Source organism: Danio rerio, chromosome 3 (genome assembly GCF_052040795.2).
Source record: "Danio rerio strain M-AB ecotype USA chromosome 3, GRCz13ab, whole genome shotgun sequence".
Lineage (NCBI taxonomy): Eukaryota > Metazoa > Chordata > Actinopteri > Cypriniformes > Danionidae > Danio > Danio rerio.
This window is the reverse complement of record NC_141023.1, coordinates 1,904,418-1,930,542: the sequence shown is the minus strand read 5'-3', so window position 1 is coordinate 1,930,542 and position 26,125 is coordinate 1,904,418. Positions and strand designations below refer to the sequence as shown.

Genomic DNA, 26,125 nt, shown 5'->3' with positions numbered 1-26,125 from the left:
AATATAATTAACCCCCTAAGAATTTATTTGTCAAACAAACATTTGTCATGACCCGTCACTCAAAAGCATCTTGCTATGGCTACTTCATTTATAATGTAGCCAAATTAGGTTTCTTGAAAGTTTTCTTGCTGTATAAGCTGTTTATTTTGTTATTCTTTTAACGTGTGTTGAATATACAGAATTATATTTTTAATACACCCTTTTAGTTAATGAGCTGTTCATCTTCTGTAATTCTGAACCATTTTTTTTGTAAAAACAGTGATATTTCTATTGCATCCACTCCCATATTAAAAATACTATAGTAATGTATACTGTAGTGCTTTTGAACCATGTTATAAAATAGCCTATTTAAATTGTATAGTTGCTCTGGTATCACAACAACTATAAACACAACCCAATACTGAAAAAGCATGTTTAAAATGCAATAATATTTACTATAAATCACCATAGTATTTTTTCATGAGGTCATTCGTCTGCGATAAAAAACGCGAACGAGATCTCCGCCACTGGTGACGTTTCCAGGTTGCTAAACAGCGAGATTCAGCAGGTGTCCGACTTCTGGTGTAATTTTTGAGCCCTTTTGAGTCCTCTTACTGCACACGCCTGCTCTCGTTTACAATGCAGCCAAGGCGAGGCGCACCTCAAACGAGCCTATTGCATCGCTGAGTGATGCAATATCAGCTTGTATCATAAAGGCTGCATCCAGACACTATTCAAAATACCTAACTATAGGGACCTCTTGTGGCCATTTGCACCATTTATGATTAGATTAAGTCAGTGTACGTCTGTGCTTATCATAAATAAACTGGGTAACGACTACAGGAAGTAAACTTTTCACATTTTGTAAAAGTCAAACCATGACCCAGGTATATACTGTAATTTGCTTACAAAATAGTGATTAATTACAAATTAATAATGACTTTTAATTACTCAATAATTACTCAAATTGAATTTTACATTAAATCCCTTTAATCACAACAGAGACTCTCAATGGCGCATCTTCTGCAGCTTTGCTTTCACTTTCACTTTTGAAGCAAGCGCTTCCACTATTTTCCAGGAGGGGGCGCTGTGAAGTCATCAGAAACACCAACGAAAACCGCAAGAAAACACAAGAAAAAACACTTTATCCTGCTATAGTAATTGGATAAAAACATTATACAAACAACATAAAGCAAAGCACTAATAAAAAGCCATCAAAACTCTTTTTTACTTGAAACCTTTAAAATCATTTAATTTCACAAGGCCCGGTATACTTACACATTACCTCATATATGTTTTGTTATGTGCACTCTTGACATTTTTTATTTATTTATTTATTTTTTATTTCCCATTTCTTTTGGTATTGTTCCAAATGTTGTTCTTTAAGCATTAATAAAAAATAAAAAGACACTTGTCAAGGAACTTACTTTTGATTGTCTGGTTATTTTACATACATTTTGATTCCTTTTCCATTTTTAGTCTTTAAAATATTCACCCTATTGAAGCCATGTCAGATTCAGCTGAACTAGTAGAGGGTGTAGGCCTACTAATCATCTACAGTTGATTACTATTACGATTATTTAAAGATGAATAATTACAGCTTAAGATTATCATAATTTCGACTTTTTAAACCATTTCCCCCTGATATGATGGGCTTCAACAGTGTTTTGTTGCATCTGAGCCCTTTATGTACATTATTTTATGTGTAGCCTGAAGTTGCAGTTGTTCCTCCAGCAGAGGGCCTCATCACGTCAACATTAAACATTCATCCGCCTACATCGAGGAGATCCGCCATTACCTGCGTGGATGTTCCTGTAATCTACACCAAACCTGAATTATGTCGTCTTCTAAAACAGAAACAGCAGATCCAAAAGGTAACAACAATATAAATGTACTACAGATATTTGGCTTAAACTTGATATGTTACTACCTCGCAGTTTTCTCGTTTCTTGTACTTTCGTTTTGATTGTTTTATATTTAGTTTCGTGATTCTGTTGATTACAAAATGTAGTCAGTTTTAAAATGTTATCTGTGTATACGCGCGTATGTATTTTGAAAAAAGGACACACACGAAAAAACACCACCATCATAGTAATTTATTGTAGTGTTTTTGAACCATGTTATTTACGAACTTTAATGAGTTGTGGAAGTTTTATATTTATACAGTTTCATGCAAGTTCATTTGATTAGCATTTTTCTGAGTATCATTTCAAAGCAGCTTTACAAAAAGTGCATATTAATATATTGCATTCAAAATCAGGAAAGTTGTGTATAGAGGTGACCGATGGACAGTAGGTGCACACGTAGTCAACCTGCTGTTATAAAGTCCTGGTTGCTGTATCTATATTAATCAGCGCCTGCCGCCGTAAGGGTGGCGCACGTACCATGAGAGTTCGGGAAGTAGGGGAGAGCGGGGCACAAAGCAACACTTTTTGGTTTTGGTCAAATAATGAACAAAGTAATAGGGTTAGACAAACCATATTTTTTACCAACAACACACAAGCCTCTTCTAAAAATGACCACTGGTTGTATGATCGCCGGACCTGTGGTTTATGTGCAGTATTGCCAACAGTGCCAGGAGTATAAACATTACTATTAACTCAACCTGCGGGGCAAGCTGTAACAGACAGAGGGTTAGTTGTAACAAATGCATAAAAAGGCAGATTTCGCGTAGTTAAATAACTTCTGTTTACTTTAAATAGTATATTTCCTCAGTACTTCACGAAAAATGTCTATATATAGAGAGAGAGAGAGAGAGAATAATAAAAATACTTTTATGCTTCAAAAATGTTTTCTCCTGTGTTTCTCATCCAAATTTCAAAGTCAGCTTTTTAAAACCGCAATAATTTTCTGTTATACCATTCCCAAGGTATTTGTAGCCTATTTGTTTTTTTTAAATGTGTTGTAAAGAAATCTGTAATTTTAAAACTAATGAAGAGACCAAAAGTCAATGATTTATTTACATTTTTCAAGCCCGACATGTTTACTGCTTCACAAAATTATGTTTCCTAAAATAAAATGTTTTTTGTTCAATGGGTGGAAGTTTTTTTTTTTTTTTTTTTTTTACCCAGATATTAAAATAGGACATATCTTAGAGCAGTAATCACAATACCATGACACTGAAACCGTGATATTTTTATCCAAGGTTATCATGCCATCAGAAATATATACCAGCCCATGCCTAGTTTAAAAAAAAAAAAAACACTAGTGGTTAGTAAAAATGACTATGGTATTTATTTCAAATGGGGCACGTTTGTACATTTATAATATTGTGGCATTTAATTTGTCACTGGTTGAGTCATTAAAATCTATACGCTATTGATATGTTAAATTTTGGTATTCTTATTAATCATTTCAACACATTTTTGCATTTTTTAAAGATCCTGACGATGGTCAGACAAGAAAAAGAAGGGACAGTTATGAATTTGAGCCTCCTAATAGTAAGTATGTCAACACAGGGTGTTATTTTTGTCTGTTTGACTCAATCTGAATTTAATTTTTGGTAAACCTTCATGAAGAATTGTATTATGCTTTTAATCAGTTAACTATTGCATTTTGATTTATTTACTTTTATATATATATATATATTTCTTTATTACTCTTTATCCTTCAGTGTCTTTAAGACGAATGGTTCTAGTGGGGAGGACAGGAGCAGGTAAAAGCTCTTCTGGAAACACAATGCTGGGCAGAAAAGCCTTTAGAGCCGCTAAAAGTGCTTCATCTGTGACCAAAGAGTGCTGGAAGGAGACTGGAGAAGTGGACGAGCGTCAGCTGGTGCTGGTGGATTGTCCGGGCATCTTTGACACCACACTATCAGAAGCCGAAACCATAAGGGAGATGAGTAAATGTGTGAATATGACAGCTCCTGGACCTCACGCCATCATCCTGGTCATCCAGCCTGGACCATTCACAAAAGAAGAGAAAGATGCAGTGAAGAAAATCAGAGCTGTGTTTGGAGAAGCAGCAGAAAAACACACCATCATCCTCTTCACACACGGAGATGAACTGACTGAGGGGATTGAAAAAACACTTAAAGAAGCAGGACGTGATTTAAAAGACCTTATAGAGTCATGTGGAGGACGATATCATGTGTTCGACAACACTAAAGTTGACGATCGCACACAGGTTTTAGAGTTTCTGGATAAGGTTGATGAGATGCTGCTCAAGAATGAGGATAGATATTACACCAGTGACATGTTTCAGCATGTGGAGAAAATGCTGAAGGACAAAGAAGAAGAGTTCAGAAAGCTGTATGATCAGAAGATATTAGAGTTAACAGACGGATTTCATGAAGAGAAGACAAAACTGGAGGAGACGATCAGACAGATGAAAGAGTCCGGGCAAGAAAAAGAGCAGAAAATTAAAGAGTTAAATGAGCTAGTGAAAAAGAAGGACAGGCAGTTTAAAGAGTTTAAGCGCTTTTATAAGCAGAAATGCAGGAATGTGAGACAGGAGGTGGAAGAGACTCAAGTGAATGAAAACATTTCCAGAAGAATTTGTGCAATGTTTCGTATTTAAGATAAATGTGATATTTGCTAAAGTTTAGAAAATTGCATCATTAATTACTCACCATGTTTTGCCATTGTAACTCCCCGTTTGATCTTTTGTCCACAATAGAAAACCCCAAATGTGCTTATGGTGGTGCCAGGAACACAATTTAACAGAAGAAATGTGTCTATTTTCTTCTTTTTTTTCTTTTTGTAAGAGTGTGCACTAAATGGTTGGTAATTTAGTGATTGTTTAATCCTTAAGGTTATCCTTAATCTTTAAGATCAAAGATATTTCCTAATAGAACTTGTATAAATACTATAAACAGTAAGGGAAAGTGTTCTTTGTTGGGATATGGGTGCAATGATATAAGTTCAAAATAAATAATATTAAAAGATCTAAAAAAAAAAAAGCATTACCATATGGATTGTGAAAGTTTACATTTGTTTACAATTGTCATTAATTTCCGAATTTGTAACTGGAAATTTTTTTCAAAAATTCTCATTTATTGATACATCTTTCTCACACTGCAAAAAAATGCTTTTCTTACTTAGATGTTTTGTCTTGTTTCTAGTCCAAATATCGACAAATTCTTAAAGCAAGAAGCATTTTCTAGACAGCAAAACATATTGTCTTGTTTTAAGAAATAATATGCCAAAATGAAGTGAGTTTTTCCTCAAATTAAGCAAAATAATCTGCCAATGGCATAAACAAAATAATCTTGTTTTTCGATTTGTGATAAGATTATTTTGGTAACCCCATTTGTTTATCCCATTGGCAGATTATTTTGCTTAATTTGAGGAAAAACTCACTTCATTTTGGCATATTATTTTTTAAAACAAGACAATAGGTTTTGCTTGTCTAAAAATAAATGCTTCTTGACTTAAGAATTTGTAGATATTTGGACTAGAAACAAGACAAAAAAATCTAAGTTAGAAAAGCATTTTTTGCAGTGTATGGTTTCATGTTACATTCATTTTGTTTTCTGCTTAGTCCCTTTATTATTCTGGGGCCGCCACAGCGGAAAGAACCGTCAACTATTCCAGCATATGTTAAAGTTAAGAATACATTTAGAATACATTTATTGAAATGTTTCCAATTCTAGGCTAAAAATTATGAATCTCTAAGCAATCCTTAACAAACTGTTCAGAAGTATTGTATAATAGCAGTAGCATAAGTATTTTATTTGACTGGACTATCTGCTGAAAAAGGTGTAATCATCACTTTGGGTTAATTCAGCAGCATCTACTGATGGATTTGGAGTTCTCAACCTTTCAAAACATTAATGTTCATAACATTATTATTCTATTGTTTTGTGTGCTGGTATTCGTCCACACACCCACTATCACGATAATAGCTATAATTGTGTGTCTTAGTATTTGTTTAAAATTCGGAATTTAAATCACTGATAAATTGTGTTGCAATGTAATGCTGTAATGGGTGTTGACACATTTTTTTTTCAAATATTCTGATTATTGTGGGATATTTGGGATTTTCAAACATTTTAATACATATTAAGGTAACATTATGGCACACTAAAGGTAATATAAGGTAATATAATACATAGTTAGCATTATAACACTGGGCAATATTTTATTGGCATCCAGTTTATAGGCTTAATTTAAACTGTATCCCGATATAAAATTAGACTAAACGCCACTTTCCCATCAGTTTATTTGTTTTGGGGGTTTTTTATAGTTTGGTAGGCTATATATTTATTTGTGTCTCGCATTTTTTATTTGTTTCATCAATTAAAGATGGTTTTAGATGCATTCTCCCACAACTAAATATGCTCTAGGCTACGTGTTAGGGCAGATTAGGACCGCCTTAAACAGGTGAACAGGCGTTATGGCACATTAAATGCGGAAGCGAAAGTAACCGCGGAATTGCTCTGAGTTGATTTTTGTTTTATATATTTGTTTTTAAATGTCTTTCCTACACATGATATTCTTTATGGTGAGTATATGTTCGTCCTTTCTAAAATTACTGTAGCCTAATCTAATCTTTCATGTGGAAAATGGCCATGACTACTCTTTTTATATAATATATAATCTTTTGTTCTCGGATCTCGGATAAATGTCTGGACTGGATTTGGTGTGAATTTTAAAAACACTCGCTATTCAAATGTTTACTTACTGCACATTATTAGCCTAGATGCGCTATAAAACCCACATTATTGAACGCTAGTAAATAAGACCTTATATTTCTCGTTAATGGCGTCGATTTTTGTTGTACATTTAAGGTTATGACACTGCGATGGCATCTAGTCTAGCGCATCACATCTGACCACCGAAATCTGTGACGGGTGAGGTTATCCGTCTGCTGCGTGATTACACAAACTGCTGTACATTGTGCGCATTAAACCAATAAGGGCAAATTCTATGTAAAACTCGTGTTTAGAATAGCTGTTTATTGGTATTCAGATCATGAATGCTTTCTTGCTCGCCCAGAATATGTGTTGTTTACATGTGCGTCAAATATACAGTATGTGTGAGAGCATTACACGCTATCAAAATGGTATATAGCAATTTATGCATATGTAAATATTATATATATATATATATATATATATATATATATATATATATATATATATATATATATATATATATATATATACAGTTGAAGTCAGAATTATTAGCCCCCCCCTGTTTTTTTTTCTTTTTCCTAAATAATCTTTAACAGAGCAAGGACATTTTCAGTACTATGAAAAGACTCATTTTCACAGTATGTCTGATAATATTTTTTTCTTCTAGAGAGTCTTGTTTTATTTCGGCTAGAATAAAAGCAGTTTGTAATTTGCCAAACACTATTTTAAGGTCAATATTATTAGCCCAGCGAAGCAGTGGCACAGTTGGTAGTGCTGTCGCCTCACAGCAAGAACGTCGCTGGTTTGAACCTCAGCTCAGTTGGCGTATCTGTGTGAAGTTTGCATGATCTCCCTGCTTTCACGTGGGTTTTCTCCGGGTGCTCTGGTTTCCCCCACAGTCCAAAGACATGCAGTACAGGTGAATTGGGTAGGCTAAATTGTCTATAGTGTATGTGTGTGTGTGGATGTTTCTCAGAGATGGGTTGCAGCTAGAAGGGCATACGCTGCGAAAAACATGCTGGATAAGTTGGCGGTCCATTCCGCTGTGGCGACCTCAGATTAACAAAGGGACTAAGCTGACATGAAAATGAATCATTGAATATTATTATTATAATTATATATTTATATTTATATATTTATATGAGCTTCATAGTGTAAAAAGTATAATTTACAATAATTAATAAGTAGACAAATATTTTGCCGTAAATACAGCAATGTCACTAAATATCACAGTTTTTTTATGTTTACCAAATTCTTGTACTCTCTTTTAATTCCCTAAAACCACTGTTTAGTTGTCCAAATTCACTCTGGAAGTGTTTAATCTCCTCAGCTTTGTATTGTAGCAACGTCTTTTTAAAAAAGCAGGGTCACCAAATATGGCAAGACTATTCATATATTTATAGGGCTATATAAAGATGTGGAGAATACTTTGACTTTAAAAATAGCCTTTATCATATTTGGTGACCCTGCTGTATTTACTCCAAAATATTTATTTACTTATTACTTATTGTAGAAAATATGAATATAATTTACAATATGAAGCTATGAAGTACATTTTCTGTACATGTAGCCAACACGTGATCAATATTATAATAATAATAATATGTATTAATATGTACGTGATTAATATATAATGCATAAATTGCTATATACCATTTTGATAGAGTGTAATGCTCTCACACATACTGTATATTTGACGCACATGTAAACAACACATATTCTGGGCGAGCAAGAAAGCATTCATGATCTGAATACCAATAAACAGCTATTCTAAACACGAGTTTTACATAGAATTTGCCGTCATTGGTTTAATGGGCACAATGTACAGCAGTTTGCCTCTAGGGTCACAGATATCGCAGCCTTGGTTTGGGGAAAAAACAGCCAGGCCAGACGCAAAGGCTCAACTAGAGATTTATGATTCAATTAAACTCAATTCATCTTTATTTTTATAGCGCTTTTACTATGTAGATTGAGTCAAAGCAGCCTAACATAGAAGATTATTGTAAATTAAAACTGTCAATGATACTAGTTAGGGGTGAGATGGCAAAATATATCATCTTCATATTTTTTTTCTCTTCTCTTTAGAAAAAGGAAAGTATGTAAATAAGCATTAGAACATGATGTTACAATAAGGCGTATACCATAAAAATTCAAGGCACCCTGTATTTTGTACTGTGCAGTATAACGTGCCACCAATAAAAAAAATCATTTGAATTGAATAAACCTTATAATTTAGTCACTTTAGCTTAATTTAAGTTGCACATTTTAAGTAAATTTATATAAAATATTTTGAAGCCACTTTAGTGTGATGCAAATTTGAAAAATTATTCCCTCTATAGTAAGTTAATATTAAAATAAAAACATGTCATGACTTATTGATTAATAATTTTTTACAGTTTGTGTGTAATTTACAGTAGGTTGATTATTGTTTAGAGTAACAAATCAATCAAGTAACAAATGATCAAAGCACTGATTGTGTTAACTGCACCTCTGCACAGCTCTGATGATCATTGTCTAGCTATGGAGGGAACTGCTGAAACGTCACCGTCTGTGCTGCATTATCATGTTGTCCTACTGGGAAGAACAGGAGTTGGTAAAAGTGCAACAGCTAACAGCATCTTGGGAACAAAAGCTTTCCTTTCAAAGAAAAGTTTTAAGTCTGTGACACAAGAAGTTCAGAGTAAAAGTATTACCAGAGATGGAGTGAATCTTACAGTCTATGATACTCCTGGATTATTTGACCCAGAAACACTAAAAATGAGTCCTGAAGAGATCCTTAGACAATTTATTGGGCTTCCAGAGTTTAATACGCAGGATCCACTTGTGTATTTACTGGTGATCAAGTCAGACAGATTCACTGCAGAAGAGAAAAACACTGTAGAGTCGATTGAAGAGTTCTTGCCAGACTTTCTCAAAAAAAACACCTGGATTATTTTCACCAGAGGAGATGAGCTGGAGAGAGAAGATCTCACCATTGAAGAATTTATTGAAGAAGCTGAAGACCTCAAAGAGGTTGTTGAGAGATTTGACTACAGATACTTTATCTTCAACAACATCACACAATCTCCAGAACAAGTTCATAATTTAATAGAGAAGATTAAACTCATAAAGCCAGAGAGACGTAAGTATGCTTGGTATGTATGTATGCATGCATGTACTCATATATATGTGTATATATATATATATATATATATATATATATATATATATATATATATATATATATATATATATATATATTATACAACAGTTCTGTCTGGTTCTCAAATCTGATTGGCTGATAGCCGTGCGATATTCTGCAATATCAGAACTCCAACAGCCTTTTTACCCTTTGTGTATTACTCCGCCCACATACAGCCAGCAAAAAGCAGACACTACAGGTCTAAAGTTTAAAAGATGCTTCTAACTGTTTTAACAGCTGTTTAACTCTGTTTAACTGTTTAACTAAGCTTATGATTTGATGATGTTTGAAAGGGTTTATGAAACTCTCGTTGTTTGATTTTGTTTTTATATACACAATTATGCCATCAAACTGTTGTATAAATGCAATATCACACGAGTAGCAGTGCCATATGGCTGTATATAACACATGCCTCCCACCAGTGCGGATATACAGCCATATCGCAGTACTACTCTTGTGATATTGCTCATATATATATATATATATATATGTACTTGCACGACTACTGGTTTCTGCTAATCGATTTCTTTTCAAAACAATACTCGAGTTACTCCACTACCCGTGGTTCGGGCTAGACACAAAGAAATCATTTTCAATATGTTTTATTAATTCATAGCTGAATGGATTGATTTCATAGCGCTAACATAAATTGTCAAAGCATTATATTTCTTTTTTGTTACTGTTACAGAGTAATATAAAAATTAAAATCTGCACGCAACATTGTTTTTTAACATCTGCATCATAAGCTTGCTGTATATGTGAAACAAACTCATGTTCATTGTATAATACTTTAAGTTATTAAAGTAACTTTATTTTTCAGCCGTAATGAGAACTAAGTGAAACTTAGTAAAAAATAAAAATAGTTCTCGTCAACAATACAGCTGACCCGCAAAAAAAAATAAATAGCCTAAATTAATAAATAATGCATAAATAAAAATTTTAAATTGAAAATACTTAAATTAAATATTTATAATACAAACGAAAAAAAAGAAGAAAAAAAGCTCTGCTAATTATTGCATTTTAATTATACATTTAATGTGGGCTATAGAAAGTAAAAGTAGCCACACCCAAAACCTAAAATGCGTCCTGAAAACTATAAATATTCATAACGCAGTATTCATAAAACTAATCAAAAGATTCATAAAATTATTCTGAGCTAGGCTAAATCTCATTCAATCATTTAATTTCTGCTACGTTTCAACAGTTACTAAAATAACAAAATTAACAAATAAATATACTTCAACCGGCATGAAGATTATGCAAACGATCATGTGCGCGCAAGTAATAGTCTGTTATACAACAAGTAGTCTGATTTTAAAAAAATAACTCTAATATTTAGTTTCCAGCAGTGATAACAAGAATGAAAATTATTTTGGTTCAGAAAATAAATAGTTAAACAAGCGACAATAGTCTATACAGCCAAACAGAAAATAAATAATAAATAAAATATTTATAAATAAATTATTTAAATAAATAAAAAATATATATGTTAAATATTAAATAAAATATATGGAGACAGTAAAATAACAAGTGACTGCATGATATTTTAACATGTAGATATATTGTATGAGAAAATGTATTTCATATTTAAAAGTCATAGAGAAAAAAACAGCAACGCAACTATGAATGAAAAGCCCGTCTTGCAGTTTAATCATTTTATATCTACCCTGTTTTCGACAGAATAGAATCTTACTTCATCCGACTTTATACAGAACACAAGTCATCCCTCCTCTCATCCTTTAGTCAGTCTTTGGTCAAGCTCATGGATCGTTGGTTTACATTAGAAATACTAGCGCATCCACGTGAGAGTGATGCGAGTTGCTCTTTGTCTTGTTACAGTGTTGCCGGCCAAAGAAAAGTTCTTTCACTTCATGTGCTGGTGGCAGAGATAGCAAATGATTTCGCTAGCTTGGATAGTAGAGGAAACTGATATTCATTACATTACTCTGTGTTTCCTATAGAATTTTTCCAGCTGTGGCGGCAGGCTTTTTTTATTCAGATCTACCAAACACCTATAGCGTTATTTCAATCTCTTTGCTTGCGCACAAAATTATTAAGATAAAATCATAATATGCAGGGCAATAGATCTTTACCTATAAAGTATACTTATGGAAACTGTTAATCTAACTGAAAGCTACGTCGTGTTTGCTGGCCTCAAGCATCAGGCACCTGTCAGTCAGTCAGCACGTAACCTTTAAGGGTTAAACAAATGACGCACACACAGTAAAGTTTGCGCTGTTATAATTCACCTACCTTTTAATACGTTTTGGTGCGATTATAACCAGCTATTAAAAAAACACGACTGAATGTTCTGAATAGGAAGCTGTAATGTTTTTCGGTGTGGCGCCCCAACACGGAAGAATTAATGTGGCGGAGACCATGTAACTACCATTCAAGTGAATTCCCTATGGTGTTAATGTTGGTAATGTAAATATTCTTGAATTTAATCATCAGTTGTAGTTGGAAGCTTTAATCTTGGATTTAACCTTGGGTTTGTTGGATACGTTTGTCTTTTTGATGTCATTTAAGGATAAATGCAGCTCGAGTAGTCGATTGCTTCAGAGCAAATCTATGCAAGCCCTAATACATACATATATATATATATATATATATATATATATATATATATATATATATATATATATATATATATATATATATATATATACATATTTATATATATATATATATATATATATATTTTTTTTTTTTATGAATGAATGAATTTATTAATGAATGAACATACATACAAAAAACAACCTAATTTATAGTATGCTAAAATGTAGAGTTAATACACCTATTTCACAAATGTTGTATTAGCATGATTATATTAGTTTATTTCTTTTCTTTTTCTCATATTCCATCAGGAAACGAAACAGAAGCATTTCTGGAAAGACAAATAATTGCTGAAAACAACAGAGAGAGAAGGCTGATTCTGCTGGGGAAGACGGGTGTTGGGAAAAGTGCCACGGGGAACACCATCCTGGGGAGAAATGCCTTTAAATCTGAGCAAAACTTCAACTCTGTAACAAAACAGTCTGAAAAGTTGTCGTCAGTTGTTGCAGGGAGAGACGTGTCAGTTATTGACACACCTGGATTTTTTGATCTAAGTGTAAAACCAGGTATAATATCAAAAGAAATTGGGAGGAGTATCCATCTGTGCAGTCCAGGCCCGCACGCATTCCTGTATGTGGTTTCTCTTTCAGAGAGATTCACAAAAGCAGATGAATCTCTTGTTAATAACATTGAAAAGCTGTACGGAAAAGGTATGTTAAAGTACACAATCCCTGTGTTCACCCATGGAGATCAGTTAGAGGGAAAGAGTGTGGAAGATCTCATTACACAGAATGAAACACTCAGCAAGATTGTTCAGCGGTGTGGAGGAGTGTACCACATCATGAATAATAAAGATCCAAGAAACAGAAAGCAGGTGAACGATCTGCTGCAGAAGATTGACAGAATAATAGATGAGAATGAAGGAAGCTGCTACTCCAATAAGATGTTTTCAGATGGCTTGAGACTCAAAATCAAGGTCTTTTTTATTAAGTACAAAGGAGTTTTCATTGCCATAGGTTTATTTCTGCTAATTGTAGCATTAATGTTTGTACCCATTGTCCTGCTGGGACTACTTCATTCTGGAATATGTGGGTTACCAATAGCAGTCTCATTGGCAAAGGGGTTTGGTGTGACACTACAAACCTCTGTGATATAAGTTTACCATATTTTTATCATGTTAAAATTGAATGGTTTTTGCCAGCTGGTATTAGTTACAGTACCTTGTTTCATTTTATTTAATTTTTTTTTTTCCAGCTGAACTCACTGACAGCATGTCCCCTTAAGGTTTTCTAATGACAATTCTGCAGATGTTGTTCAGTGATTACAGAGGACAACAGTATTGTGGAGGATTGTAGCATATGTGTGCAGGTCTAATATAAACTAAGGATTGCTGATGTTGTGCTGCATCTTCTTTTGTTTAAAAGTAACTGTGTAGTTACAAATAGAGTGAAAATCTGTTTGCTAATTGTACAATCAGCTTTATTTGTATAGCGCTTTTACAATGTAGATACATTGTTCAGCATGTACACATTAGTGCACTGAATAACTTTACATTTTTGGGGGCTAAACCAGGTTTTTGTGAAGTGAGCATTGTATCAGTATAATATGGTTATTATTTTATTAATAATATGGTTATTTTCTGTAAATTTAAACAGTCCTATAAAACTTACGGATTTTTACAGAAAATTCCTGGCAACCACTGCCGGTATTTTTCAGTAAATTTAACGGATTTTTTTAGCAGTGTCAATAAATTAAAGCTAAATTATAAATGTTGTGTTGATTGAACTAAACAACATTACCTTACCTTTATGTAACTAACTTAAGTTCACTCAAATAAATATTCTTTCTTTAAGGTAACTTAACTTGGTTACGTGGAACCTGTTGACATAAAGTTAATTAAAGCTGACATATAATTTTTTTGAGTGTGGTGCTGCATGTTTTAAAGCATTTATAGCTAAACTACTTGGTCCTGGGCCGCACGTTACTCATCTCAGTGTTGAAAAACACTTTTGCATTGTGGTATGTTTTGTGTTCATGTTTTTATTATATTAAATGTATTCATTGTTCGACTTCTGAAATATTTGCATTTATGTCACACTGTTGAGCACCTTGAATATGTATGTTAAAAAATAAATAATAATGATAACTGGATAACCACTCTGTTTGCAGTTTATTTAATATGCAGCAATAATACATACTGGAATGTTCTGAAATTGACTGGCTGAGAAGCCCTACAAGCCTGTCCAATCTTGTTTACAGAAGACATTTTAATGAAGCTTCCGTGACCCAGTTTACAAGGCCATTCTGCATTTCTCTCCATGCTGTGATCACAGTTAATAATTTATTTGTATATATAATATTCTCCTATTTGATGAATAATTATTCTATATTTAATGATTTTCAAAGATATGCAATGTTTGTACAATGTTTTATTGCGCAAACTCAAGCTCAGTGTTCCCCCTAATGGAGTTAATAAACTTACTGTATCCACAAAATACCTGCTGATCAGCATTATACCACTCAGTTCTCACTCTGATGTGCTTGTTTCAGAAGCTGAAAAGTCCTAGTTTCCAAATCTGGTCTTTGATATTACTGAACAACAGTCATTTATTCATTTACAACTCCCAGAGTTGAGACTTATGAGACCAAGCTTAAATGTGTGCACCAAAGCACTGGCATTCAATTGTTGAACATGTCATGTTCATGTCTATGATTAAAAAGGCCAACAGTTAAGGGGTTGAAACATTCTTTTCATTTTTTCTTTACTTATTGTCAACACCATCAGATATTAAACAACAATCAAGATGTTTTTAACATTTCACAACACAGACTCATGTTAGAGACAATTTTATTAAATTTCAAAGTTGTTTCTCCATAATAAAAATAATAAAATTGTAATAAAATATCTAATATGAGGATAAGGATCCCCCCAGTCCACCTCTACATAGAATATCAATGGTCAGACAGGCTCAGGGACATTTTTTTATTTTAGAATATTTTAAACATGGAAGGTAAAATATCCTGTCTCAACCATGTAAACCATGTAAATTTCTAAGGAAATTATTTTTTAATTTAATTCTAAAAAATTATTCATAATTTATTATACATTTTTTAATGTTTATTTTTCCTGAATCAAGTTACAATAATTTATGTATTCAGTGAGTTTAATTATTAAAAATACTACAAACTCAGGGTTTTATCAACCTTTAATCACTAAAATTTGTATATTTTATAATTAATTTAGCTGTTTTATATTTGTTTAATAATTGTTGGTCTTGTAGAAATGTGTAAATTTAACATGATAGTATAGTCAACAAAAAAACAAATAGTTAAATTTATGTTATTTTCAGCTAGTCATTCTATAACTTTTAAAAACGTCATGTGTCATTGATACATTTTTCAAAAATGATTATCAGTGACAAACACATTTTTGATGATTAGTTGTCACCACCTATTGGATTAACAGTGCTACAATTACTACAACCTTAACTTGGAAAGTCACGTTGCTTTAATGTGTATGGTAAACTTAAAATCACCAAAGAGTTTTCTGAACTATCCCAGTACTTCTGTGAGGATTTGATCGTGATCAATTCAGAAATTATAATACTGGTCAGGCAAGGCAAGTGGTGTTTCTTTTCTTCAAAAAAGTGGACTTCTTTGCAGTTATTCCCATCTTTTTGCATTTAAGTATCATTTTTATTAAATTTGTTGAGTCTCCATCAGACTTTCATTAGATCATAATGAAATATCCAATATGAGGATAAGGACCCCCTCAGTCCACCGCTCTAGAGGACATAGGGTACAAAGTGACGTGGGGTAAAATGTAACAGAGTTTTAAGGTATTTGCTCAGGGTTAACCATGGCATTTTCCGAGGTTTTATCACAGTTTCAGCAGACATCCTCTGCCAATTACAGAAAAAGTTAAATGAAACTTGCATGAGAAACACAGGAGAAAGCATTTTAATAAAGTATTCTTTATTATAGTCAAAAAAATAAATAAAGAAATATATATATATATGTATATATATATATATATATATATATATATATATATATATATATATATATATACAGTTAAAGTCAGAATTATTAGCCCCCTTTTGATTTTTATTTTCTTTTTTAAATATTTCCCAAATGATTTTTAAAAGAGCAATGAAATGTTCACAGTATGTCTGATAATATTTTTCTTCTGGAGAAAGTCTTATTTGTTTTATTTCGGTTAGAATAAAAGCAGATTAAATTTTTAAACACCATTTTTTGGGACAAAATTATTAGCCCCTTTAAGCTATTTTTTGACTATTTGACTAAGCTATTTCTAGACTAAAGAGACTATCCAGAAACAAAAAAGAAACGAGTGTAGTAACCCTGGGAATTTTTTTAATAAAATGTTTTTTTAATAAAAAAATATTTTCAATAGACAAAAAAAAAAAAAAAATTATTGCTAATGCAAATAAATGGATTGTAAAATAATGCATAATAATGCAAATAGATTCAAATGTGTTTATACAATAGATAAATAAATAAAGATGCTGTACTACGTAGAATAAAAAAATTAATTGAGCTAAGCACTGAGGAAATATAGCTACTATTTAAAGTAAACAGAATTTAAATTAACTACGTGAAATCTGTGTGTTATAACTAACCCTCTGTTTGTTTCAGCAGGTGGGGTAAATAGTAACATTTTTATTCCTGGCACTTTTGGCAATACTGCACAGAAACCAAATGTTTGCCGATCTTACAACCAGTGCTCATTTGCAGGAGAGGATTGTGTGTTGTTGGTAAATATATATATATATATATATATATATATATATATATATATATATATATATATATATATATATATATATATATATATATGGTTTGTCTAACCCTATTACTTTGTTCATTATTTGACCAAAACCATAAAGTGTTACTTGGATATTCTATAGAGGAGAGCAGGACACAGTGTTAGACAGGTTCAGTATTTACTCCATAATTACGTAAATACTGCATTTTAGAGGCATTTTCACCTTTAAATTTCTGTGTGGAAGTTTGTCGGCTGAATATGTGCACACTTTTTTTTTTATAAATCTCTGAAAACATTTTTTTTATATTGTAATAATTCACTTGAACATCAATACATTAGATCCAATTAGATCAATTTTATTGAGATTTTGCACACTAACAATGTTAATGACACGTAAAAAGAAAGAAGTGATAATAGGATAGTGAGGAATGCATCATATCAATCTGCAGTGCTTCATCATTGTGATATAAGCCATAAGACTCCCCTGTGTCCCTCTCAATAATGCAGTAAATAAACACACTGGACCTGTCAAAAACACACTGATTCCTCCAGCACCACAACCCCATGCTACTGACAGCAGTTCAACATTTCTTAGGTGTCTTTTGGTACATTTCCCACACTTCCTGATCTCATTTTTCCACATATTTGCACAAATGTGTCCTGAAGCATACCCTACCAATGCTGATAAGACCCCCCCAAAACAACCATGAAGAAATGAATTAAACCCCCAATAATCTTCATTCCTCATATTCACATAACCCAATGCCAACACAATGACAACACTGACTGCACACAGATGCTGTATTCTGATCGCCTGAGCCTGCATAAACATCTGTAAAGTGTAGCATCTGTTCTCATTTTCAGACAGCATTCGTTCAATCTTCATCAGGAGTTTGGTGACCTGATCTTTATTGTTCATATCTTTGTTGTTCAGCAGGTGAAATCTCCCCCCACACTCCTCAATTAGTTTGGACAGCTCTGAGTTTTCTCTGATCAGCTGAGAGAGAGATGTATGCTGAAGCTCATCTCCGTGTGTGAACAGCACTATTGTGTGTTTCATTGCACTCTCGCCGAACATCTGCTTATATAATGACAGGAGCTTTGCGTCTTGTGCAGTGAATGTGTGTAAACGGAGCACCAGCAGGATCGCGTGTATTCCCTCAGCGCGCGTGCGCAGTTCTCTCTCTAACTCCACGCGCAGATCAATGTCATTTGAGTTGAAGAAGTTAACAGAGTCAGTCACTGTCACTGTTCTGTTCCACACTTTAGCCGTGTGTTTCTGGCATCTGTCGGTGATGGAGGTCAAACTCCGCTCGGATTTAAACCTGTTTTCCCCCAGGATAGTGTTTGCAGAGGCACTCACTCCTGAACCGGTTTTACCGATCAGCTGAAGATGAAGACTGTCGAATGTTTGCATCTCTGAAAAACAGAGGATTATTAGTAAAGTTGTTGATATAATGAACTTCTAAATTTTCCTAAAGTGTCTATAGCTGTAAAGAGCTATCGTTTAGCTAAAAAGATTAAGTGACTAAAACTATGACTAGCCTAATGTGTAGTCTTGAAATCGTCTTTCTTACCGTCGGTTAAGTCTTGGTATAGATAGATATTGATAGATTGAAATGTGCTCGGGTGTGTGTTCACAGCACGGAGTGAAATGCAGAATGGCTTTGTAAAATGGTTGACAGATACTTTTTTAAAATGGCTTCTGTAAATATACTTTCACTTTCGTTTCACTCGCTCTGAAGCGCATTGCCCTTCTTAACCCTTTAATTGCCCCACCAAGAATAAAAAAGTTTTGGATTGCATTTTTTATCTCCTAATGTCACTAGTTAACTCAATCAATACATTAACACATCCCATAATTTCTTAAATATCAGCATCTACCAAATGGTCGATATGTCGGTTTATGGTAATAGTATTATTTATATATATATATATATATATATATATATATATATATATATATATATATATATATATATATATATATATATATATAAAATTTAATTTTAAGTCTACCTTTAAACCAATTAAAGTGCCTCAGTGATCTATTTTAGGATCTTTACTTTTTAGTATTTATATAAATGATTTACCAGCTATATGCTCTGATGCTGATTTATTAATGTATGCTGATGATGCTGTGCTTTACACTTATGGAAAAATCCAACAGAAATTAACAAATGAAATGCAAAATGTTGTTAAATGGTTACAAAATTAAAATCTTAGCTTAAATGTTGAAAAGACAGCATCCATGTGTTTCTCAAATATGTGCAAAGTTGGAAATGTTTTAGAATTATTTTATAAATGTATTAAAAATGTCACTGAATTCAAATATTTAGGCATCATGTTGGACTCAAACCTTAATTTTAAAACTCATATTAAAAAAACTTGCTACCATACTGAGATTCAATCTAAGAAATTTTAAACGTATCAGAGATTCTCTGACGCGTGAGGCCTCTGGTATGTATTTAAATACTATGATTGTTTCATATTTGTTGTACTGTATAACGAGCTGGTCTTAGACATGTAAATCCTCTTTAACACCGTTGGAATCATTATACAAGAGAGCATTTAAAATTCATGATAAAAACCCTCGGTTGTACCATCACTGCAACATCTTAAAAAATAGTATCTTAAGTTTTGATAATATTATTAAATATTTCAATATATTTTTTGTTTTTAAAATTATTCATCTTTCTGCTCCATCATTAAAAAAATAATAATTAAATTCCAAATCAGAGAAAACATCGCAAGTGAAGCATTCTATAGTAAGAGGGGAATGTATTGTCCCTAGAGCAAGACCTCTTTTGGTCAATCCTCTTTTATTTATAAAGCCTCAAATCAATGGAATTCTCTCCCAACAGAAATAATCACATGTACAAACTACAAGATGTTTTCAGGCCTGACTAGGAGGTGGTTTTTGTCAAATCAATTTTGTACACACTGCGTGAGATGTTTTTGAGTTTAAATGTGATTATGCTTGAATGTTTTAAACTAACTTTTTAATTAATTGTATTTTATTGTTTTAATTTTAACCTGTCCAGGGACTGCAGGTGGAAATTAGCAATCCTACTACAACCTGGCACAATGCATCTGTCCTCTTTGAGGTTAATGTAATCTTTGTGCATTTTCCCTGTTAAATAAATAAATTCATTCATTCATTCATTCATTCATAGTACCAGAGTTAATACATATACTATGAAAAATCTGAAAATACCAAGTGTACCCTCAAAAAGAAATTATATTTTGGCTTTAATTAACTTTTTTATGTCAACAGGTTCCACGTAACCGAGTTAGGTTATCATAAAAAAATATATTTATTTGAATGAACTTAAGTTAGTTACATAAAGGTAATGTAATGCTGTTTAGTTCAATCAACACAACATTTAAAATTTAGCTTTAATTTATTCACGCTGTTAAAAAAAATTTGTTACATTTACTGAAAAATACCGGCAGTGGTTGCCAGGAATTTTCTGTAAAAATACGTAAGTTTTATAGGACTGTTTAAAATGTACATGAAATAACCGTATTTCATTAACTGATACAATGCTCACTTCACAAAAACCTAGTTTGGTTCACAAAAACATAAAGTCATTCAGTGCACTTATGTTTTCATGTGTGTACAATTAGCAAACAGATTTTCACTGCAGTAGTGACTACATAGTTACCTTTAAACAAAAGAAGATGCAGCACAGCATCAGCTATCCTTAGTTCATAATGGACTTGCACACATATGCTACTATCCTCCACAATGAGCAATTTATTTAAAAAAAAAAACTTTTACTTAAAACAAATTATGTTTTAACACTAAATCACCATTATTTTTTGAAGTGTGCCATAAAATATTTCAGATTCTCATTAACATTATGTAAAACCAAAATCACGTGTAGTGCAACAGTATTATGTTTGTTTGATTTTCTTTGTAAACCAACAATACTGTGTGTAAACTAATATTTAAAACAGTCATTCTTTAAATTACTTTAACTCTGCAAAAAACACTGCTGCTCTACCAAACAGTTGACCATGTTTTTACTGTCGTTATAATAATTGTTAAAGTGAACCAAAAGCCTCATTTTATGAACACAAACAAGTAAGCTTCTGGAATAATGTTGTAATATTAAATTGTATGATTTATATCCATGTATAAATTACACAACCAAGTGGTTAGATTTGAGTACCAAATTCCACACACAGTAAAAACGCCAACTTTCAAAAAGTCCTCTGAACAAAGATTAATAAGTGAACTGAATTTAAATATTTTCATTTGAAATGCTGACAAATAATAGTTAGTATATGGTGCTTCAATGTGAAAAACTTAAAATATTTCGTTGAAATAATACAAAACTCTTAGTTTTGCGTTGATGCGTGCCCTTCTTGTTGGCGCATGCGCCTTATAAGCTTCTGGCGCATGCGCAATTTACTTCCATAGCTCACTGCAGGGGGTACCTGTCTCGTGCGCGCGACAAAACAAACCATCTTTCTTTCTGCGGAGCTACGTGTCAATCGTTTTCATAATCGATTGGTATTCAAAAAGGTATTCAAAAGTTTATCATAATACAATTAGTCCCGCTCCAAGCAGGGAACGAACCAGCGATTCCTGAATGGGAGGCGAGTGCTCTAGGAGGACGCTATATGAACGATGCTTCAGGATTGAATTCACCAGATGCTTTGGTGAATATGGTTTTCTTTAAAGATAGTCATTAAAAAAATACGCTAATACACTTTAGTATTGTTCAAAACCTTTTTAAAAAATACTATTGTAGTTTAGTTTAATTACTGGTGTTTGAGACTGGTGCAGTGCTTTGAAACAAATGTATGTAATAGACGCCAATTCTCTAGCTATCACTTTACTATGAGGGTGTTTAAACCTTCGAATCAAAATTCGAAGCAGTCACGTGGGTAAAGGCGAAAATGAAGCTTCGGACGTCACTGATCACGTGATGATGGCAAAACGAATCAAGCTCCGGTACACTGCTTCACTGCGAGATGTATCGTTTTTTTGATACATGCGTCGAAGCCTCGGCGCACAACATCACATCACTAAATCATAGGTATGTATGTCTTTTTTGTTGTCATCCAACGTTATATTATTTGATATGTTGGCTTTGATGTGCGCGTGTATCCTAATACGGAACTATTTGTTATAATTTAGCCGTGAGTTACTTGTTTCGTGCACTTGGTTTTGGCTATTTACATCAATAAAAGTTTAGAGTGAATGTATTTGAAACAAATAGCGATTTCAATCGAGTCATTTGCTTTAATAACTCACGATTAATACAATGAGTATCATATAACATACCAGATCAGGTATCCAAGTCAAATTTCCTTGCTAAAACGAATATAACATTATGTCCTGTTTATTTAGATTGCTGTCAGCATTGCGAACATCATAACCTTTTTTCCCTTCGAACCAGAGCCAGTGGAACAAACGGTGATGTGTTTAACTGTGTAATTTGTGTGAAAATCGTGTGATTTTCATGTAATTCATTGCTTGATTTGCTTGTATATTAGTTAGCTCGACTAAATGTCTATCATATTCAGACCAACTTGCTTTAACAGTCAGCTAGCTTTTATTTACATAAAAAATATAAAGGGCTAAATATATATTTTTCTTTCTTTTTGCTCAAAAGGACTGAAATATTGACAATGACATAATTCAATGCAAGATTTCCTTGAGGAGGTGAGACTTGCTATCATCAGTGAAATTTGACGGTCATTCACCAGCAGATGCAAGAAACCTTTTCTCTTTGTCCAAAAGAAGTTGTTGAGATTTAGCCAGGAAGAAATTAGAGAGAGATAACCTGGACTTTAAGGAAGAGGTAAGTCACTATATTGCAATTGCTTTGGTTTCATTCAAGGTAGTAATGATAATGCTAAAAATAGCAAACAACATTATTATTATAGGTAATTCAAAATACATCTGTATTCAGCATTTGAACATTTAAATATTTACATTTACAAATATATATATATATATATATATATATATATATATATATATATATATATATATATATATATATATATATTATGTGTAAATATTAATATGTATGTTTTTTTTTTTGTATATTGTAGATCTGCAAAGAGTTTTCTCAGATCTGTAATGTAAATCTCCTGAGACAGTTAATCGAGTGACTTGATAAATATACAGCACCTCTCCTGAAACTCTACAGAAAAATAAGGGATTCAATGGGTCCAGAGATGGATACAACTTTAAACAAGATGGATGAGCAGGTACTCATTAAGATTTTTTTTTTACTTATACACCCGTCTGATGTTTTTAACATGTGCAACATATTTTGTCCTGTCAAGAATTTCATGCTCAGGTAATACAGTCTAATAAAACGTAATTGCAACAATTTAATTGTCCAGCCCTTTTGCATTAATTTTAATTGTGTCAAGTTGTGTTTTGATTGTGAGATGGAAGTAAGATAAATAACAGATGTTTCACTTGTTTTGAGTGACCATTTCAAATGAATACATTTAAAGAGGAAAATAGAAAATAATAGCTGTAGTTTTTAACTCAAAGTAATTGTCACATGAAACTAAACATTTTTCTAAATTTGCCAACACAACCATTATCAAATTCCATTGTATGGAAACCACAAAATTCTTTTTTAAAAATAAAGCCATGTGTTTTTTCAACAGCATGAATAAAATACTATGCTCATTTAAATGTACTAAGTACATTTTTACTTACAAAACAATAAGATTGTAAAACACCCTTTGTAATTGACTTTCCTTTAGGTCACTGATATTGTCACCGATCGAGAAAGAGCAGCTCTTGAGGGATTGCCAATTTTTCTTCGTAAAAATTCTGCTTGCTTTCTCAAGATATGTCTGGTAAGTTACCCATTTTCATACCCTATTCTACATTTATTAGTCTGCTTGGTAACACTTATAATAGCTGCACGCTATAAATAATTTATTTAGTATTAGCGAATAGTTAATTTATTTTCTGTTAAGCATAACTCTACATGAAGTGCTCAATGATTGTATTTTTTTAACTTTAATGATTCATTTGTATTACTAATTTAAGTATTGCATTGTTTACAAACCAGTTATTTAAGAATACTTGGTGTTTTTAAGATCATTCAGAATGCTTAAGTACACGATTAATAAACTATTCAAATTAACATTTAAATATCCTAATATTAAGGTATGTAATAATAGTTACTTTGTATGTTAGTATATGCTTTATGAGCTTAACTTCATCCAGTTGTGACCTAATCTAAAGTGAGGACTATTTATGCTTTATCAATCCCTTATGAATGACAATTAAAGGCTCAGTTATATTCTAAACAGGACAATAAACAACTTTCACAATTGAAACTGTATCAAATAAAAGTAAATCTTTGCAATTTTATGTAAAATAAAAGTTTAAAAAATTGCTAAATATTAAAAAGTTGTCAATATATTGTTCAATTATTATATATTATAGACTATTCAAAGTGTTACTGTTTGTATGTACGAAAGTATTACATGTTTTTATTTTCTTTGCATAATAGTAATAACATTAATAAGTAGTAATTAATATTACACATCAATTAATTTTCCCATTACTTAATCTCCTATAAGGACACGGACCCTGAAGACCACAGCACCAGAGATTAAAGGATTGGAATCTTCACTGTGGTGGAAGATGATAATGGCACTTCTGCATCCCTGCAATATGTGATGAACCTCGCTAAAATCTTGGAGGAGGCCATAGTACTTCAGGATATCACACATCTGCTTGCAGCCTTCGCTTACTTTTTCAGCCTCTTGTATAGACTGAATATGGAACACCCAAAAGAACTCAAATATACTTTTTAAGTGATTCAGCATGTTTTATGGAGGTTGGTGGCACATGATCTGCGAGAGTTCAGTTCATTCATTCATTCATTTTCTTTTCGGCTTAGTCCCTTTATTAATCTGGGGTCGCCACAGCGCAATGAACTTGTTTTACGCAGCGTATGCCCTTCCGGCTGCAACCCATCTCTGGAAAACATCCATACACACTCATTCACACATACACTACGGACAATTTTAGCCTACCCAATTCACCTGTGCCACACGTCTTTGGACTGTGGGGGAAACCGGAGAACCCAAAGGAAACCCACGTGAACGCAGGGAGAACATTCAAACTCCACACAGTAACGGCAACTGACCCATGACCACTTCCTGACCCATGACCAGCTTGGTTTTAGTAAGGTTGCCAGTTATTTTATGTTGAGGCAGTGTACAATCTTTTCAAATCTGGAAACATTCAGTACTAGTTGTGTACAAACTAGCCCAATGCTGAACACGGCTAATGTCAAATGCTGATTTTGTATGCAAATGTTTTGGATTGTGATTTGAACACAGTTAAAAATAAAAAAAAGTGAATTGACTATTCTTGTGTATTTAATTTGAATCCTAAAAATTAATAGTAAATGCATAATGAATCAGTTTGTTTTATTTTGTTCAGTAAACTAAAAAAATCTTGTTGGGTAAACATAATCATTTTTGTTCAGTAAACAAAAGATCTTGTTGAATAAACGTGAAAATTTTTGTTCAGCAAACAAAAGATCTTGTTGAGTAAACATGATAATATTTGTTCAGCAAACAAAAATATCTTGTTGGGTGAACATGACATTTTTTGTTCAGCAAACAAAAATATCCTGTTGGTTGAACATGATATTTTTGGTTCAGCAAACAAAAATGTCTTGTTGGGTTAACATGATATTTTTTGTTCAGCAAACAAAATGTCTTGTTGAATGAACATGATATTTTTTGTTCAGCAAACAAAAATATCTTGTTGGGTGAACATGATATTTTTTGTTCAGCAAACAAAAATATCTTGTTGGGTGAACATGATACTTTTTGTTCAGAGAACTAAAGAATTCAACAAAATATTTTGAGTTCACTGGTCTTCAAACCCTGTTTGTTGAGTTAACTCAAAAAGCTATGTGTGATAGGTTGCCTAATTATTTTAAGTTTACTCAACTTTTTTTTTTACAGTGTATTTATAATGCATTGTGGGAAATGTTTGCTTTTATTTATGATTAGTCAACATTTCCTT

At 32.6% G+C, this 26,125-nt stretch overlaps 3 protein-coding genes and 1 long non-coding RNA gene across 4 annotated transcripts; 3 read left to right on the top strand and 1 right to left on the bottom strand.

Moving 5' to 3' along the window:
• The first annotated feature begins 1,212 nt into the window (after positions 1 to 1,212).
• On the top strand, positions 1,213 to 5,018 carry LOC147845381 (GTPase IMAP family member 7). Its single transcript, XM_087243793.1, has 3 exons — positions 1,213 to 1,853; positions 3,360 to 3,419; positions 3,593 to 5,018. Exons 1-3 carry the CDS (start codon positions 1,817 to 1,819, stop codon positions 4,495 to 4,497), a joined length of 1,002 nt encoding a protein of 333 aa, XP_087099919.1. The 5' UTR covers positions 1,213 to 1,816; the 3' UTR covers positions 4,498 to 5,018.
• Positions 5,019 to 6,291: 1,273 nt separating this feature from the next.
• Positions 6,292 to 14,449, top strand: LOC147845380 (GTPase IMAP family member 8). Its single transcript, XM_087243708.1, has 3 exons — positions 6,292 to 6,423; positions 9,055 to 9,677; positions 12,605 to 14,449. The coding sequence occupies exons 2-3, from the start codon at positions 9,077 to 9,079 to the stop codon at positions 13,447 to 13,449; spliced, it is 1,446 nt and encodes a 481-aa protein (XP_087099834.1). The 5' UTR covers positions 6,292 to 6,423; positions 9,055 to 9,076; the 3' UTR covers positions 13,450 to 14,449.
• A 2,968-nt stretch (positions 14,450 to 17,417) lies between these two features.
• On the bottom strand, positions 17,418 to 18,501 carry zgc:165583 (the record flags this gene model as incomplete). Its single annotated transcript, NM_001098774.2, is given in 1 exon segment — positions 17,418 to 18,501. A coding segment is annotated over 1 exon segment (984 nt). The 3' UTR covers positions 17,418 to 17,515.
• Positions 18,502 to 23,178: 4,677 nt separating this feature from the next.
• LOC147845379 (uncharacterized) lies at positions 23,179 to 24,801 on the top strand. Its single transcript, XR_015480306.1, has 3 exons — positions 23,179 to 23,316; positions 23,830 to 23,925; positions 24,661 to 24,801. It is a non-coding gene; the product is annotated as an uncharacterized LOC147845379 (long non-coding RNA).
• The last annotated feature ends 1,324 nt before the right edge of the window (positions 24,802 to 26,125 follow it).